The sequence below is a fragment of the Aulonocara sp. 'chitande type north' Nkhata Bay genome, linkage group LG13, assembly GCF_057382095.1.
Source record: "Aulonocara sp. 'chitande type north' Nkhata Bay isolate Kocher_YH1m ecotype deep benthic linkage group LG13, A_spYH_male_GT1.1, whole genome shotgun sequence".
NCBI classification, from domain to species: Eukaryota; Metazoa; Chordata; class Actinopteri; order Cichliformes; family Cichlidae; genus Aulonocara; species Aulonocara sp. 'chitande type north' Nkhata Bay.
The window spans coordinates 26,846,779-26,865,994 of NC_141356.1; the positions used below are offsets into that span (position 1 = coordinate 26,846,779).

The 19,216-nt window shown below is 40.6% G+C and overlaps 2 protein-coding genes across 2 annotated transcripts; both read right to left on the minus strand.

Annotated features, from left to right (window-relative positions):
- Positions 1-2,822: 2,822 nt before the first annotated feature.
- nkx3.3 (NK3 homeobox 3) lies at positions 2,823-5,468 on the minus strand. The gene is made up of 2 exons (XM_086258105.1): positions 4,659-5,468; positions 2,823-4,030 (listed from the first exon to the last, which is right to left on the minus strand). Exons 1-2 carry the CDS (start codon positions 4,900-4,902, stop codon positions 3,495-3,497), a joined length of 780 nt encoding a protein of 259 aa, XP_086114231.1. The 5' UTR covers positions 4,903-5,468; the 3' UTR covers positions 2,823-3,494.
- A 2,610-nt stretch (positions 5,469-8,078) lies between these two features.
- Positions 8,079-10,779, minus strand: nkx2-3 (NK2 homeobox 3). Its single transcript, XM_086258106.1, has 2 exons — positions 10,132-10,779; positions 8,079-9,368 (listed from the first exon to the last, which is right to left on the minus strand). The coding sequence occupies exons 1-2, from the start codon at positions 10,520-10,522 to the stop codon at positions 8,725-8,727; spliced, it is 1,035 nt and encodes a 344-aa protein (XP_086114232.1). The 5' UTR covers positions 10,523-10,779; the 3' UTR covers positions 8,079-8,724.
- Between the last annotated feature and the right edge of the window lie 8,437 nt (positions 10,780-19,216).

Genomic DNA, 19,216 nt, shown 5'->3' on the forward strand with positions numbered 1-19,216 from the left:
TATTTGTTTTGTCCACCTTTAGCAGGAGATTTTTTTTCCTATGCTTTTCAGAATTCTGTGCTTTGTTAGAATTTGCTGAAGCAGCTTCCTTTTTGGGTAATAAATCATTAATGGTGGTGACATACGGCTCCTGCTCTCAGACATGCCTGGGCTTATCTCAGTGTTGCGTGCACTAGGACATGGCAGTACAATACCAATGATATCATGACATGGCATTTTTATACCACATAAAAATTTATGCTGGTATTGTTGTTATGATATGGCACCGAGCTAAATCCATGCTCAGAATTATGTTCACCATGGTGATGCAGTGGTTAGCACTCTCACACCTTTTTGCATGTTTGCATGTTCTCCCTGTGCCTGCATGGCTTTCCTCTTGGCACGATTCAAAGACAAGCATCTTAGGTTACAGATTAAATATGGTGAAATGCAGCTCAGGCAGTCCATTTCCATGAAAAAACAAACAAACAAACGATATTTTGATAATTACTACAGTGCATGGATGTAATCTCACCAAATACAGAACCACTGAACTGACCTGATAAAACTAGTAAGGGCCAAGGTCAATCCAGTAATTGAAGTCCATTCTGAGGGGACATGAACATTGGCATTTTATTTCCATTGGTGATCTTTTCCATTGTTTTTTTTTTTTTTAAAGTTAATCGGGTGCAAATAACATTACCAGGTTGACCCAACACTGACCTAACCTTCTTAATATAGTATATCATTTACATGCTGCTTTTACAATGCAAATAGAGATGGTGCATGTGTTTACTTTTAGCTTTGCAATCATATAGGGCAGTTTACATATTGTGGATAAACCCCTGACTGGTTCTCTAACCTCTGTGATGTCTGACTGCTTGTGCTCTTTTTTTCCCTTTTTTTTTTTACGGGGGGCACCTTGAACTTTGTTGTATGAATGGTAGGTACAGCTCCCAGCAGCTCAGCAGTGTCTTTGATGGAGACAATGTCATAATGTAAAGTAAGGTAAATTGACCTTTTAGCTGAAGCTCACCTGTGAATGAGTTTTAACTGGTGTTAAAACCTTAAACTTATCCTTTGTCGCAGTCTCCTTTCACCGTGCCTGTTTTGTTGTCTGTGGGTGGAAATTTACACGAGTGTGACACATCACAGAATAGGTGCAGGAAAAGAAAAACTCTTATCTTGTCACGGTAGAAAGCTCTGACTAGACCAACTATTTACCAGCACAATGTGAATAATCAGAGCACATAGAAAGTGGCGTACCGTGGCGCAACAGTGTTACACCCTGACCTTTTCTGCTGAAAAGTGTTGTTTTTTTTAAGTCTTTAAAAGCAAGTGTGCGCAAATGAAAATAATTTATCTGTGAATTATGGTTAGACATCGAAAAGAAGATGTGTTTTTCCTCCCACCCTGAAACCTGCTGCGCACAGTGCCAACCACTTACTGTAGTCTGAAGTGCTGTTTTGATACAAGAGATAGATGGGGTTTGGGCTGGAGCCAGAGTGCAGCAAAAGGTGATCATCTCTGCCAAAGCTGCCTGCGTTGGGAAAAGGGAAGCTGAAGCACTGTTACATCCCAGTTCTTTGATGTCTCTTTAATGTTGTAGTACTGTAATGATAATATTGTTTGGGATTATAAAGACAGGACACTGCGGTGCTTTTTAGACCTTGCAAACCTTTTGTAACCCTGCAGTGTCAAGGGGATCAGTAAACATGTTACATAAACTGTATCTTTTTTAAATATTATTCCTGGGGGAAGATAAATTATTTTATCTGACCATCCTTTCTCCACCAGCTGCAAGCTCCTTTGATAAAACACAGGCCTAGATGTTAACTCCCTCTGGATGGTAAATGCAATCAGTTAAAAACCAAACTAAAATGCTGGTCCCCTTGTATAGGAATTATATTTTTTCCTATGGCGTCTGATCACTGTGCCGTTCCTTGAGAGTGATGATGAGGGTGTAGTCTTTTCAGTAAAGCATGATTAATGTGCACTGTCTTGTGCAGCCTGGCTCCATGGTGCAACATCTCCACGGTCTATTAACCATCTCTGACTAGTGCAGCACATAGTAGAGAGCACACCTATGCAGAAGGATTAAGAAACCCCCCCACACACAATTTTTGTATAAAACAACAGCAAAGATTCTTCTTCCTAATATCACGTAAAGGTTTGTGCAATGCTGAAATGTTAGAGGAGGAAGTCAGCCAACTAGATGAACACCCATTTCCAAACAGACACTTTAAAAGCATAAACTCTATCCGTGTGAGATACAGAATGTTAGAAGTACATTCGTGTGAAGAAGCCTTATTGCTTTCTAATCTGTTGCTTTAGTACCGTGCAAAAGAAGAATGTCTTCTTGCAGGTGTTAATGTTAAGTTTCACGATCAATAAAGGTGTCCCATAAATAAAATAAATGCCCACTAAAAGTGTCAGAGGCCTCGGTCAAGCTTCTCACACATCAAGATAAGCTACTTTCTCTTGTTGGGTTTGTATAACTTCCAGATTCCTTTCTGCTCCGTCTGGTCGCTCACAATGAGCTGTTGCTGGCAGTCATGGGGGAAGAAGAAAAAAACAACATATATATCATCCTATGAACTTGTGAGAAACCCAGTCAGCACTTCATTTTAAGACACTGCAGAGATGACCCCATCAAATTTCTAAATTGCATTTAAGATATTGTGCACCATCTGACACCGTAGTATAGGTATGAGGTTAAATATGACAACAGAACCTACATTATTTATATTTTATTTTCATCCATATCCTTATATAGATATTAAAAAACACAGTTCTTATATTTATCACTGTTGTGACCTTGATTTGATTATAAAAACCCCGAATAAAAATCTTGATATAAAAACATGGAGTATTTGAGATGGTGCATCATGGAGAAAGGGGTGATCTACAAATCTGTTGCAAACATAATGTTTTTTTTTTTATGAACAGAAAGAAGAACTCAGAGTAAAGAAAACTTTTAGGGTCGTGAGAGAAATAATTTCTCCTATATTATTTGAATAAGTTCAAACTTTCATGATGATTTCCACCGTCAACACAATGAAAATGGTTTGCTTTGTTGTATTTCTTTTCTTTTCTTTTATTAATCCCACAAGAAAAGGTTGAAATATAACATTGTAGTTAATAATATTATTTTTTTTTACTTTTGAAAGTTTTGAAATATAATTCATAAAATCACTTTTTAAAAAGTTAAAAGAAATATTTAAAAGTCATGATCCTGGCCAAAGATATACCTGTCACATAAGAGGTTTGAAGAAATCAGTAGTATTTCCCTTTAAAATGTTTTTTTTTCTAACTTGCAAATAGTTACACAATATGAAACTGACAAAATATTAAACTACATTACTTATTCCGATTTAAAAATGGAGGATTTTCTGTATAAAATGTCCAATTACATCGTAAAATCCATCGAGTCAGCAGAAACCTCCTAAAGAGCAGAACGCTTGCATTTGAAGCGACACTTGTTGAAAACAGTTCTGCTTCTTTGCTTCGGAGCCTCAAAGCATCCCTCCACAAAACATGTCCATGTTCCAGGGTTGGTGGTAGTAGTAGTGCAGGTACGGGTAGTACTGATAGCCCCGGTACAGTGGCACAGTCATGGGGATATGTACTCCAATCCCCTGGTGGTATTGCTTTTGATCGTCCCGCACCAGAACTTTTACAGCCACTTTCTTTGGGGAGCTGCATACGACCATTTCGGTCGCTATCTGGCGACGTTTGGTTTTATATCTCCGGTTCTGGAACCAGATTTTCACCTGGGTCTCTGTAAGCTTCAAGGCTCCTGCCAGATCGGCCCGTTCGGGACCAGAAAGGTACCTTTGATTGCTAAAACGGCGCTCCAGCTCGTGGACTTGAGCGTGAGAGAAGGCCGACCTGGTGCGCTTCTTTGCACTGGGCCTGCACTGCTGCGCGTCCGGCGAACAGCTGGAGGTCTCCCCGCCGCGGTTACATCCCTCCTCCTCTGCACTCTCGCACTGCAGTCTTTTCTGCTGTTCGCCCTGCTCCTCACACTGCTCCTGGTCATCTGCAGCGACTGAAATAAAATATAAATCCGTGAACACAAGTAAATGTGCTGCTTCTGTACGTCAGGGTGATAAAGCACAAGGCGCCTGTTTTTTGCTGATAGGTCATTCCAACAAGGTGCTGATGCTGGCCAATATGACAGTTTTCTATTGTATTTCTGTCATGATATTAAAGTTAAGGGATGTACCTGAATAAATACTTTGAACAAGTTTAAACAAATCCCACAGATTTCCACGACGCAGCGTTATAGTTTTTATTTTCCCACAAGCGATGTGCTCTTTACGCACAAAAAAGTCACATGGGGCATGAATAAATAGATACAAATTCTTGAGACAGTAATAATTACACTGTAGTTAGTTAAATTACACATCGATGTATTTTTATGGGGGAAATAATACACAGTTCTTCAATTTAAACACACGGTAACGGGATTTTTTTCTATTGTGAAAACGGTTTCTTACGCAAAATAAATAACTCGATAAAGTGATTATGGCGTGAAACACATTCGAGTTTTGTGATGAATGTTTATGTTCCTTCAACATGATGCTTTGTGCAATATAATTTAGATGAGAACGCCTACACACCAGTTTAAGATTTTTTTCCCGATACTCTTTACAGATGTTAAAAAAAAACCCCACCTTCTATGAGCTCTGACTCTTCTCCTGTGTCCTCCTCTGTAGAAACCTCCGATTGGGCGCTTATAACGCGGGGATGTGTGGGAAGTGTCTCCGGGTAGACCTGGTTGCCATCCCTGCCACCATAGCCGGTGCGTGTGTTGTTCGCCTTTGTTTCGCAGAACTCCCCCGCGGTTCCCGGCTTGCCGTTGGCATCGAGTCCGGTGAGGATGTCTTTGATGGAAAAGGATGAAAAACTTAATGTCATAATTCAGATAAGAGCACGGGTATTTCCTCACTCTCGCGCGCGATTTCTTGGGAGGCATCAAGAAATCCGCCACTGGAAAGCAAAAACAAGCCCTCACTACTGATTCGCTCTTTTGCGCGTTGTAATTTAATTGCGGCGAACAGTCTAATGTGCTAATGAGCAGCCTATATCAGGATCTGTCAAGACTGTCAAGCAGTATTTCAACTGCAGCTCCAGTTAAGTTGTGATAGGATGTTATCTGTGCCTGCTGGTCCCTCCTTCGCACCGCCCAGCTTTAACGCTGGCCTCTTTGCTCAGTGTCAGTGAAGGACGAAGGACATTGATTCCCAAAGCTACATGGTTTTATTTTCTTTAGCTCTCGGTATTAGTACTGTGATTTTTTTTTTAAAAAAAAAAAAGTAAAATCAATCTAGTTTAATCTGTAAGAGCCAAAGAAAATAAGTAGAACCTTCTGGTTATTCTTAACATGCTATCTGATACTAAACATGAATCAGACCCATTGGAAAATGTTTTCAGTTATTTTTACGCACAGAGCTGCTTTGTTTGCTTAACAGCTTCTTCTTCTCCTCTTCTTTCTCTTCTTCTTCTTCTTCTTCTTTAGGCTGCTTCCTTTAGGTTTACCAACTATCAGATGTCATGTACATGTGTGAAAACCCAACGGTTTACGTTCACTAAGCGTGCGTAAAAATGCTGCTCAGTTCTGGTTTTCACCTGTGAGTTTGGTTTTAAAGCATTTCACAATGCAGGAATTTGCATTTAAAAACCATAAATAACTCTTTTGAAAATTCAAGTTTACTTTCCACTTGAGTCTAAACTAATCCAAAAAGGACTAGTTTGATTTTTAAAAAAATCTTCCATCTATCCATTCATCCATTCATCCATCCATTCGCTACCGCTTATCCTTTTCAGGGTCGCGGAGGGGGGGGGGGGCTGGAGCCAATCCCAGCTGTCATAGGGCGAGAGGGTACACCCTGGACAGGTCGCCAGTCTGTCGCAGGGCTTCTTCCATCTATTATTTAGTTTTAATTAAACTAAATGTCCATTTTTTATCATTGTGAATTATGTGACTGGTAAAATTGTGCACAATTTGAATCCTAAAGACCTGCATGTTTAAATATTTTATAATAAAACACATCTTAAGTCCAGTGTGAAGATGGACGTCTGCTGGTTCTGCCTTGTTGCTCGAACAGGTGTCTAGCGCCGCCATGTGGACAGGATTCTTGGTCTTCGCAGTTACACGTGAGTGAAAATAAAAGACGACAGCTACGCACATGCACATACGCACTCCCATAAAGACCAGGATTACACAATCTACCTTTCAGGTGAGGAGATGTACTGACAGATGCGGCGAGCTGCTTCCTCCATGTTTTTTGTTTCTAGTAATTGCAGTAAAATCTCCCTTTGTACCTCAAAGCCAGATCACCCTCCAGGGTGTTTTTAAGTGCCTGGGAGGGATAAATTTAAATTTTAGCGCAGTTTCCTGTGTCCAAACCACAACATGTCAGTTTCAAAATAGAACATCTGAATCCTGCAAATCAGCTTCGGAATGCAGTTTATTATTCATTTTGCAAAAACGGTTTGAAATCAATGGCGTCATGTTGATTATAATTATGGAGTCTCACACGTCATTACACGTGTCTAAATAAAACCTCGACCCTACTTGCCTTTGTCCAGTGAGGAGCGTTAAGCGTGAAATTCTGCAAGTGCATATGTTCTACCAAAAGAGATATTTTTGATGAGATTTGGTTTGTGAGGAAAGATTTAGTTTACTGTTGTGCTCACACAGAAAGAGTATAACGTTTGAACTTTTGTGGACTTGTGATCAACTGGCTTTTTCAGTCAAAACCTTTTCTTTTTTTCTTTTTTCTTTTTTAATATTTAATACTATATCAGATAAAAGCCAATCAAGTCACGCGGAATTTTGACGACTTATTATTGTTTTACGCTAAACCGAATATTAACGTTCCAGTATTCTTGGTTCCAGTATACTTGGTAATAGTGCTGTAGACATGAAAACATGTCCTAGCACAGCTGACAGGGTGCAGCCAGAATGAAACCCAATGATAGAGCTTTTATTCCCGCTTTCTTTCCTTCTCTATATTTGGGCCTCGGTTCTACTGTGAGCTCCTTGCGTGTCTGCCTCTAGACACTTTGTTTTAGGAAACTCCACGCCTATACAGCGCAGCGATGAGCCGCTGAGCTGCTATCTTTGGAAGCAGAAGATAGCGATCGCGGCAGTGTCTGTCAGAGAACCCGTGGCCAAGCCGCGTCCTCAGGCATCGCCGTCCTGTCGCCAGCTCTATTTACACTAGTGACTCTGCAGCACTTAGAGCTGACACCAGGTATGTCCTACCGGCAGTGCAGTAGCCGAGGGAAATGGCCAGTGAAGCTATCAAGGGAGACAAACACGCTGTTTACTTTGCCATTTATCTCCATTAATAGCGTCAGGGTATTCGGCGTGCCTGGTGGGTAAAGGCTTTGCTTAAGTCCATCGCTAAACAACGAAGTGTGTGTGTGTGTGTGTGTGTGTGTGTGTGTGTGTGTGTGTGTGTGTGTGTGTGTGTGTGTGTGTGTGTGTGTGTGTGTGTGTGTGTGTTAGAGAGAGTTGAAGAAAGAGTATATATGTGGTCTGGGTTTGCCTCACTGTGAGTGAGTGCAGATCAGTATTTATTATGTAATTATGACATTATTGTAATTATAAATGTGACACAGCTTTAGGTAATCTATTATTATTATTATTATTATTATTATTATTATTATTATTATTATTATTATTATTATTATTATTATTATTATTATTATTTAGCAAAAGAAGAGGAGTCGTAAGAGTATTTATCATCCAATGTTCTTCTCGTTTTTATGCTCTGTGGGTCCGGGGATGCTGGCCGTCTGGTTAATGTCCATCTCTGAATCCTGACCGGACATTAGCTCGCCTTTAAATTCTCTCTGTTTCTGGTTCTTGTCTCAAGCCGAAGTCTAGCGCAAGCTTTCTCACACAAGAAAAAAAAAAACGTTTTCTTGGCTTGAGAAAAGATTTCAGACGATAAGAAATGTTGGAATAGACCTCAGTCAACATCATTAAAAAAAAAGAAGAAAAAGAACAGATACACGCACAGATTCACACACAAAGCACACTCCACTTCAATCAGTCGTGCCATGACAGTTATTATGCTCTTTAATTCCACGATCGCTGATAACTTGCATCGTTTTGTGGTTTTTAACTCGAGCCTAGAAACAGCCTTATTTGAGCGCCTCTTTTTTTAAATCAGTTCATTGGCTTTCAGTGTCACTCACTTAGTTTTGGAGTGAAAAAACAAAGCCTTAAGGTTAAACCCAAGTCACACAAATTTTAAAAAAGAGGGGGGAGATCTTAATAGAAATAATACTAAATTGTCCTGCATTTGTGATCCATGTTAATTTCTTGCAACTTTATGCATCCAAATAAAATTCATGAAAGACTTCACTTTCTTAATGAAATCTATAGGTCTTTGCGTAACCGAAAATTTACACGGGATTTTCCTTTATTTTTTAAGCACAATACATCAATTTTGAACCATTACGGATAGTTTTGGCTAATCCGTCAAACATAACACAACAACTTCACTAAGTTTTCTAAACACGTGGCTCAGAGGGGGGAAAAATTATTATAATTATAATAGTCCATTTTTCTTCATATGCCTGTGGAGTTAGAACAAACTGACCCCTGCGCTCTGTAATGTGTTACGGAATTTGAAATTGTGGTTTTCACGGCATTAGTTGAAGATGTTTACATGCTCGAGTCTATCCATCAAGACAGGCTTCTGATTGTGCGCAAAGACCGCGCTACCATGCCCGGATGCCCTGCAGAGCTCCTTGGCAGGGTGTGACACTTGGTCCTTGGGGAGCCTGGCTTTGCGTCTGTCCGCTAATGTTCCCCAAATTCATATTCATGAAAGCATTGGCAGAGGCGTTGCTGGGCGGGAGAGAAGGGAAACTAGAATAAGTACAAGAGTAAGTGTTGCTATACACCGAGTTGTTATAGCTGTAGGCTGGATAGCCGTTGTAGCTGTACGGATTGGGAGCTCCGACTGTGTAAGGGGGATTATAGTTCTGAGATCCAGCGAGACAAGGCCTCCCGTCTCGGACGAGAACCGGCACAGCCACCCTCCTTGGAGGCGGTGGTGGGTGGTGATGGTGGTGATGATGACCCGCAATCTCCAGGGTCTTGTCCTGCCGCTGCCTCTTGCATTTGTACCTCCTGTTCTGGAACCAGATCTTGACCTGGGTAGAGGTGAGCTTAAGGGAGCTGGCCAGATGCTCTCTCTCCGGGGCGGACAGGTAACGCTGCTGCTTGAAGCGCCGCTCCAACTCAAACACCTGAGCCTGGGAAAAGAGGACGCGAGGTTTCCGTCTGGTCCTCTGCTGCTTGGTGGCCGGCTTCTCCGAGTCTGGATCCTCACACTCACCCGGCATGACACCGCAGCTCTCTGCATGGAGAAACCATGTTCAATTACACATCAGAGCTAGCATCTTGATTATTTTCAAGTATATATTTATTACAATTTTAATTCTTATTCTTATTATTTATTGTACAAGTGTATTGGAAGTGGCCTAATTGAAAATTGCTAGTAAAATGTATTGAAAAATAAAATTAGGGAGGCATACTAATAATGACGTCATGTTATATACGAACATTAACTAAACGTGAATGTTGATACATTCAAATCAGATGAGGCTAAATATAGTTTCTGTCTTGTGTTTCTGGAAGTGTCTACGTCTTTTTAAATGCGTGACAATTTGGATCATCAGTTTAATATATTCAGCAAACATAAATTAGCAGCTTGCAAATGTAAACACTTTAATCTCTGCCAGTCTTACTCAGTTAGCTGGCAGCTAATGAATTGTATGAAATAATAATCTTTTTGTTGTTGTTGTTGTTCTTTGCCGTCCATTGTTTGGTCCTATTATGAAAATATATATTATGTATATTATTAACCAGGGGCCTATTTTCTTGTTGTCCGTGTTAGGCGATCAATTTATAATAATTTAAACAGAAATCGGAAAACCGTTTCTCCAGAAACTGCTCATCAAATGTATCAATGTCAGATTTGATGAGCCTTTTTTTTGTCTCGTAGGAAACTTTAATTCAGATTTTATGATTTGATTTTCTCCTTTGGCATTTTCGTCCATGTGCATTTTTATACAATTAACACCCTCAGAGTAACTCGCTTCAGTAGACTGTGTACTCACTGCCGTCATGCTCGTCCTGCTCTGTCTCCGGCCGGAGGTCTGCAGAGTGGGTTTGCCCCAGGTTGCCGAACACCTCCACGTGGATACCGGAGTCCGTCAGTCGGTCTTGCACATTCAGTGAGTTGAGGTACGCCATCCTCTCCTCGCTCTCCGACAGGCAGGAGCTGATGGGGCTTGGGGTGTCTCTGCCCGCCAGCATGCAGGAGAGCGGCGAGTGAGAACGGAAGGATTTGTTCGATAGAGCTCCAGGCTGTGAGAGCGCACCAGAGAGACCGAAGCAGGAGATCAGCTGTAGCTGGTGCTGCTGAGACTGTTGTTGGAGCTCTAACTTCAGAATGTCCTTCACGGAAAAAGGCGTGGAGGACGAACCTATGACCGGACTAGGAATCATTATTACCACCAAGAAAGAGATGGCAAAATATACCGATCAGCAGTCCAAGAACGGGACCGATTCGCCTCCGGACGCGCAAAAGAAGAAAATTAGGCGTGCGTAAACCAGAGGAACGGCCGCGCTCTGTTGTTTTTGCATACACACCGAAGACAACTGATTTTCTCTCAGCTGTGACATCCCTCTTAGTTGCATATGCGTCTGTGGCTGGATGGGTGAGAGAGAAAGAGAAAGATCGATCCCGTTTGGTTGGCTGAATTCAGTTATCTAGCGAGAGAGGGTCAGCCAAGATGCTGTCCTCTCCCTCTCAGTGACGTCCTGAAGCGGGGGAGGGATTGGTAGGGTCTCTCTCTCTCGCTCTCTCTCTCTCTCTCTCTCTCTCTCTCTCTCTCTCTCTCTCTCTCTCCCTCTCTCTCTCGCACTCTTCCTCCCCCTTTCCCTCTCTGTTCTATTTAGGTGTAGCCTACATATGTCAGGAAGTTATCCCTAATTTATGAAATAATATTGATGCCATCGACTGCAGTGAAACTGGGAAATATTTTGAAAGGTAAGGAACTTCTTAATTCATGCTTTAAATGTTTCTGCATCAACGCTGTCACACAATTGTAATAATTAGGCAAAGCATATTATGTTGTGTAGTTTAATGCAAATAGCCCACAAAAATACTTAACTTGGCGGAACCAATATTTATTTATTCGATTATTTATGTATTATTTTTAAAGAATTTCACTTATTTCTTGGACGATCCCTCAACATCGCAGATTTGGCGATTTTTAAGATTAGGCCTATCTTTTTTTCCCCTCTCGGCAATTCCTTGATAATATCATATAACGAGAGAGTGGGAAATGAGATGAATCCGGCAACCGTGAGAGGCATAAAGAATGCTCAGTGCTAAATTGTTGTCTGTGAATTATTTATGGCTTATTTATTTGTGGAAGTTTTAGGATGATTTGGCCACGAAAATGTGGCCACAATAATAGTTCCTCTTGACACTGGTAAAAGGAAAGCAAAAACCTTTTTTGAATAAATAAATAAATGATCAGCTTCAAGCGCTACAAGGAAAGAAAATAATAATTATTATATTAACAATTATATTATATTGTATATTAATAGGTAAATTAATGAGCTTTCATTTTAATTTACCTTTGTGCTTAAGGGATAAACGTGCTGAAACGAGACACCTCTCTTCTGGTCGACTATCTTTGGCCAGGTCCAGGCGCCAGGGTTTGAGGACCCATTGCTCTCAAACCGTGTGGAAAGAAAAGAAGAGCATGTCCACATAATCTCATCCGCTCACCATCAACAAGGCGCTGTTTAGAAATGGATAGCGTCACCCCCTCCCATGGAGATACACGTCTATTCAAAAAAGGCCGGTTTAAGTGGAGTAGTTTAAGTCAAGAGCTGAACTGAGTCTGAAAAAAAGAAAAGCTTTTAGGCCACAGTAACTCTCTGTGCACTCTGAAAAAATATAGTGGTCACTTAGTGCTGCTTGGACGCAAATTTAAACATTAAATAATTTATCAAGATTTACTAATAAGGAAAAGTAATTTCCACACAGTGGAAGTTTGCGCGAGTTAGGTGGAATTTACGTGATAGAAGCTCGTAAAGCAACCCAAAGGGCAGTAAATCTGGTCATTTTGTTTCCCAAATATTTACTCATTCCTTTTTAATGAGTGCAATAATTTAAAAATACCAAACATAGACATAAATGAGTAATAGCTGTGTGTGTGTGTGTGTGGGGGGGTGCTTTGTTTTGTTTTATTTAAAGTGTTTAGGAGAAAATTATTAATACCCCAAAAGAGATTACGCGGTTAAAACAATTACTTGTATACACGGGTCCGAGCAGAGTCACCACGCTTTCGACCTAGAGTGCACAGGGCCTCTAAAGCCCCCCACTGACCATCATCACGGGCTTCGCGTGCCACCGGCAGTCCAAAAGTGGCCAAGTAAAGACTCGTGTTTACGGAGCGGAAGAGTCTGTTTCCTGCCTTTAACAAAACCCAGACTCCCAGAGAGTGTCAAGGAGCGACTCGTTGGTGAATGCGACTCCCCAATACATCATCTTCATTTCTGAATCGTCTTGATAGCCTCGGTAAGGTCGAGTCCACAGCAGAGGTCAGAGCGGATACAGGCTACAGAGGCCTAAGCCTTAAAAAAAATTAAATGGATTTTGAAAAATAACTTTAAAAAAAAAACCCGATCAGCTTTCTGCCTCCGTGGGAGTCAAATTTCAGTCACTCCGCACAATTCACTTTCTGGTGAGTTCTTCAAAGTTAGTGTTTTGCCAAGCAGCGCTTAACGTGTCTCTTCTTGTTTCCCTCCTTATCTCCATATTTCTGGCAGTCTAACGTATACTGAAGCAGGGCTTCGGCATCAGAGGGGCAGGTGTACAGTACACCACTGAGATACAGGGTGCACAGAGCACAGACCAGACGTTTGAAGAAATAACAACATTTATCATCGCTGCTTCTGGGTTTTGTGTCTGACTGGTTGATGCAAACAGCTGTTTATTTATGAGAGAATGAAGGTTTGATATTATGACTTGACAGAGTTGTGTAGAAGAGCACTTACAATCCTTTTACAATGGAGGTGATTATTAACAGGCTCTACCAACAGCCTGTATGTGTGATGAGGAACTCAAGTGTGACTATCCATTTGTCTTAAAGTGCTCTTAATCAGCCAATAACAACAATAGATTGCTACTTTAGGAAAATAGATTAGCTCAAGTGCGTTTTCCCCAATGTCCAACAAGTCCAACAGGATTATTTAACTGGGTGTGACGCTTTCCCCATCATCTTGCATATAGGGCATGCAATATGTAAATAATGAGGCTGTGCATTACAGAAAAAAAAAACTTGAAAAGATTGTGAGAGCAGATACAGAGTGTGTCCGCCTCATGTAGCTCATAATTAACTTTCCGTTTTCCTTTAATTTCATGGTCAACAGAAAGAATGGCAGTGGACCAAACTGTTGTGTGGCAGTAATGTCTCAGTTCTTCTGGGTCCCGGAAGGTGAGTCTTATCAGCAACCCATGTGGTGGTGTCAGTAGCCAGGACCCAGACTGTGCTATTGTGCCGCTGCCTGGAACCGAGTGACGGATGACAGCACCTTCTCATTGGAGGAAATGAGGAGGCCAAAGGCGAGCCCGCGTCGGGCCAGATTTTTCAGCAAAAACCCTGTTCTCACCCACTTACTTTGGACTCTGATAGAGCCATATAGTCCACAAAGGCATTCCTATGATAATAGTTAACACTCCCTCAGGGCTCATTGTGTTAACCAGGTTAGGAAAAAAGATACCCTAATTAGCTGTCTTGTTTGAAAGACAGTGAGAGGGTGATTTGTTTGAGAGCTGACACCTTGTTCTGTGTATCACAGTTCTAACTTAGAGACCATGAAAAGAGGAAGTGAGGTCAGGCCAGTCTGGATCCCCTGCCCTTTGCCCTCCCTTGGGCCTCATAAATTAGGCTGCTGTAATTCCCTCCCAGACGGCCTTGCCCCAGCAGGTGTGTGTTTGTATATATGAGTGCGAACAGAGGGGGGTGTAAGGGTTGTAATATCTATGATCTACGGTGTTGGGAATGTAGTTTGGGAGGAAACAAGCAACCTAAATATGCTTATCCTCTCTGCTGCCATGCAGTCAATGTAGATAAAGACAGTGCGGGGAGGCAGGCTTTCAAATGAGAGGATGTAGGTGCCTCTAGTTGCTTATATACGCTGTCCCACTTGGCTAGAGCTGGTGAAATTTTTTTTAAAAAATTATCAAAAGGTTGAATCAAGTTCAGCTTGCTGCTGGAGGAACTCTCTCTAACTTGCTGAATCAGTAACAGCTCTCTTGGGAAGGACAATGTTACCATAAAATAAAAGTATGCGTGCATCCTGGCTTCCAGAGGTAAACATCCTTGAGAGAAAATATTAGCATCTGTCCAGCAACCGCGGTGGTATTTCTATCAAAGTGACAGACTGTTTTGGCAAATATCTGACTAGTTATCAATAAAGTCCCATTTTTGTAAATACTAACTGTATAAAATATCTAACAATGCAGCTTCAGCACGCAGCGGGTTTTGGCAATGCTGATGCTCAGATTAACCATTAGGATCAAAGCTGACCAGGCCTTCAATCAGACAGCTTTGCTACAAGCTCCAGCGCTGGCAGGCATTCATCCTCATATATGAAGATACAGAGTCCCAGATCTGTAGCTGACCCTGAACTTTGACCTCCTAGCAAAAGGGAGAATTGGTCTCCCCATCTGGATTCAAAATATACAACATAATTAGAAGTCATGAAAGATAAAGTTTGTTTCCTTTGTCACTTATCATATTTGTGTCTCTTTACCTAATCCAGACAAAAAAGCAAGTACTTTGGGTTAAAAAAAAAATTAAAAAAACATCTTCCACTTCCTGTCTTTGTGTCTTAGCGTGCATATTTGTATAAAGCCAAAGTGCCTGAGTTGGTAAAAAGACAAAATCAATCAAGTGGAACAACACAACGTAGACCTTGTGTTTGAGGTTCCACCCAGCTTGAAGGCCACATCAGCGAAAAACAATGAGACACAACCATTTTTAATATTCCTTCAAAGTCCAAATGCAGTCCTGTTAAAAAGTACACCCAATGATTCAGTAGCTACCTTTAGAAGCAGTAACTCGAAGTTATAATTTTCTGTTTAACTTTATCAGTCTCTCACATCGCTAAGAAGGAATTTTGGCCCACTCTTTTTTACATTATTGCTTCAGTTCATGTGGGCATTTATTTATGCACATCCCTTTATAGTATTTCAATCAGGTTGAAGTCAGGACTTTGACTGGGCCATTGCAACGCCTTGATTTATTTTTTTCTTCTTCATCCATTCTGCTGTGGATTTGCTGCTGTGCCGGGAATCACTGTCTTGTTGTATGACTCAGTTTTAGCGAAGCTTTATCTTTTAGACAGATGGCCTCACATTTGTTTCTACAATACTTTGCTATTCAGAGGGGTTCAGTGTCGACTCAATGAGCGCAAGCTCCAACTTTGTAAACCTAAGCCATCCTGCCATGTCCTTTTTTAGAAAGAGGAAACTCTTCCAAATAAGCCATACACATTCAGTCTTTTCATAATTGTACTGTCGTGAACTTTAACATTTAACATGCTAATTAACGTCTGTAGAGTCTGAGATTTAGCTTTCTAGTTTGTCTGCAGTTTCTCTGAATGTTTCACAAGACTGCATACTGCCGTGTGTACACTTTCTTATTCACTGTATGTGAATGTATACATACCAACTTATACTCAAGCAAAACAGCTAAGGCATTTTAATGGTTTGTTTTAATTTACCTCTGTATTTTTGGAAATGTTTGATTAATTAAGACAAATTTCAGGAGAATGTTATGTAAAATAAATATAGGACTTCCTGTATCTTATTATCTGTTTCTAGCAGTTGTGTTAAGCTAACTACTGGCAGTTTGCCCTTTTCTGCATTGTCAGGTGCAAGAGGACTATATATCACCATATCGATCTGAAATATGCTCATTATAGTGCTTAGGTGTTGTTTTATTTTGCGTGAGTGGCACATGCAGTCTTAAATTGTCAGGCTTCTTCCAATGGTGTGTAGCCCTTATGTCAGTGAGTTTACTTTTTGCCTCCATGTTGTTAACTGTGGGCTCCATACATTTGAACTTGTGGAACATACAGACCCCGTCAAAGCAATATTAGGCATGAGATGTCTGAGATTTTGCATCTTCCAGTACAATTCAACTAAGGTTGCACTTGGATGTATTCGTGGCTCATACTACGGTAGTTCACTGAGTCCAGTTGTAGGTTGTCATCTTTTGTCAGCAGGGTAGAAATCTGCATGCACACAAAAAAAGGAGATTTTATGTCATGATATCAAATGGAGCACAAAAGACATTTGCAACCTAAACTTGCACAGACAAACGCTCATGCACCCTGGTTGGAATGTAGTCTGACACAGAGATTACTGATATCTATTACTGCATGCACGGTCCGTCAGTCACTGATCTGCTCAGGGAGCAACAGGGAGGTCCTGTGCTCTTTGTTGTTGCTGTGTCTAGTTCCTTGTTAGAGAATTGATGACACTGTCTTTAGAAAACAAACAAGGCGGGAAGCTAAAAAGGTGGTCACTCACCACAGCTCTCTGACCCAGAGACACCGGGGCCAGAGCAACATGTGAACGGCGCTGAAACTTTGCCCTAGGAATGCACAGCGGTGTGTGCGCACACGCTCTTGTTTGTGTTTCTGTGATACCGCAGCTGGAATGTGACTGTCTTGTGCCTGAATGCCTTTGTGTGTTTTAGTGTCAGCTTCCTATAAGCAGCGCTGATAACCTGCATGCAAAATTTTAAAGAGAGAAAAAAATCAGATTAAACAAAACCCCATTCACACTTTGACTTTTTTGTCATATTTGTGTTACTCTGCTGGATGCCAAAACAAATGTTCTGTGTTTCCTTCTCAGGGAAATGCAGAGAAAGTGCAGGTGAATGTTGGGCTGAGTAATTGATCGATCTAGCTGTGACACACTCTCTTTGGAGAAACTGTCTTGCTAGAGGCTACTTCTGTCACTCCCTGCTCTGACTCACGCTTCACATCACAGCCCAGATCGTGGCCCTGGGCCTCCTCTGTATGCACACACTGAGCCCCGCCCCAGGCCCCCAAGCCTTGCTCTAAGGGAGCTCAAATCCCATAATTGCAGAGCTGACAGTGATAGCTAACATACGAGACACCCTCACCTGGTTGGAAAGAATGAAAACATCTACTGTCAGCGTGAAGTGAGGAGATGAGTGGGGGTGGGACCAAGTGGTGAGGAAAGTTAGCAACATGTGGGACAAAACACTGGGGAAAATAGTAACTGGGTGTTGTGTGATAGCAAGGTGTGGGATTAACTGTAGCACTTTAGCTAGGAATGTTTTTGTAAGGGGTTCATAAGGCTTAACCAAAGATATAAAAAGGCTTAAATAATGATTTGTCCATGGCTGAAAGATCAGAAGTTAGACTTTGTTGCTAGTTATTATCATTATCTTATTTTATTTTATTTTATTTTATTAGGAGGGGTAGGGTAGGAGGTGAAGACTGTGAAAATAAATTTGACAAATTTATATCCAAAAGCATTACTTCATATTCACACTTAATTAATATAACAGCCATGCATTTGTATAAGGAGGAATGCTTACAGTGTTGCAGAACGTTGATTCAGTTTCTCTGGATGCAAGAATCCAGACAAATACTTGGGAATTGTCTTGAGCACCCACAGTGCTTCTTGTACCCACAAAATCACAAGGACAGCATGCAAACTGAAACACAGCAAGGCCTCTGCAAGTTCAAATCTAGAGTCCTTCTCGATGTGAGGAGACAGAGCAAACCACTGCTCCACCTAAAAGGTTGTCTATAGTAGTGCTTCTCTGAGTCATAAAGCATGAATGCCTTGAATAAATGGATTCCACAAACTTTTTTTTAAAGCATTTTTTCCTGGTTAACTGTAGGAACAGAAGCAATATTCAAAAATAATATCAGTATATTATCAGCTTATAGCAATATATATTTAAGACTATTTACACCTGTGTACATATTTATCACATGATTTAATGATAACAATAAATTTCTGCTGCTTGTATTTAATCCCGTTCTGTTTTCGTGGTCTCCACTAAGTACTGGGAGGGGGAAAATCATCTATAGCAATTACGTTTCATTATAACCATTGCCAACTCTGTCTGTCTTCTGTTTAGTGCTGGGCAAATATTTTGCAAGAGATCTGTAAGAACCTCTTAGTGAAGATATCCTGCTGCAGCTAAAATCAAGGCAGATGGGCCTGGGACTGAATAAAAAGAGCAAAGCTGCAGGAGCAAAACAAAGAAAAACGAAGAACTAGTGCAGGATGACAGTTGTCAGTGCGTTTATAAGTGAGCTGCTTCAGATTTGGTGGTGTCATTTGAGCCAATGATAGTATAGGAATATAATAAGCACAGTCTTAAGTACATTGGCTTGGTCCGTGTGGTGTTCTCTATTTTATCTGTCAGAGACATTAACAGCAATTAATGACATATAACTTCTCCTTACAATAAGATTACCAACATAACTGGTTTGTCACAAAATACTTCTTGTTACTTCTTGTTACAAATATAGTATGGATGCCTTTGCAAAAAAGGCTAAAATGCACACTTGTTAATGTGAATAAGAGAAATATTCCTAATCTAGAAATTAATGTTAAAAATATATTTCCTTAAAATACGTTTTGTGCAAATTATTGCACATTACAAATTATTATCCAGGACATGTAAGTGTGATTTTTATGTTGTCCATGCAGAAAGTGGAGCTAAATTGTATTTTGTACTCTAATGAGCATTTTAAACTATAACAGTCCATCAGTGCATGGGAACATCTGATTGTATTGTTCATGTTTTAAATCTTTTAATTTGATATGTTAAAAATGGCTTACAGTTAAACAAAATAGAAAAAAGAAAATAATTTATTTTAAAAAAATGTAAGTAGCATGAAAACACTCAAAGCCAGCACTTCAGGACTAGACAAATATGTGTATTTAATTTCACCCCACATAAACTTTTATAACCCATCATTTGTCATAATGCGAAACTTTTGAACTACAAAAACTAAAGTCGAGCCGTGCAACTGCACTCTTATTATACCAGACAGAAAACATAACTAAGTCTTGTCTTCCCACAAAGTCGCCCTCCTGGTCCCGGAGAGCAGGCTGGA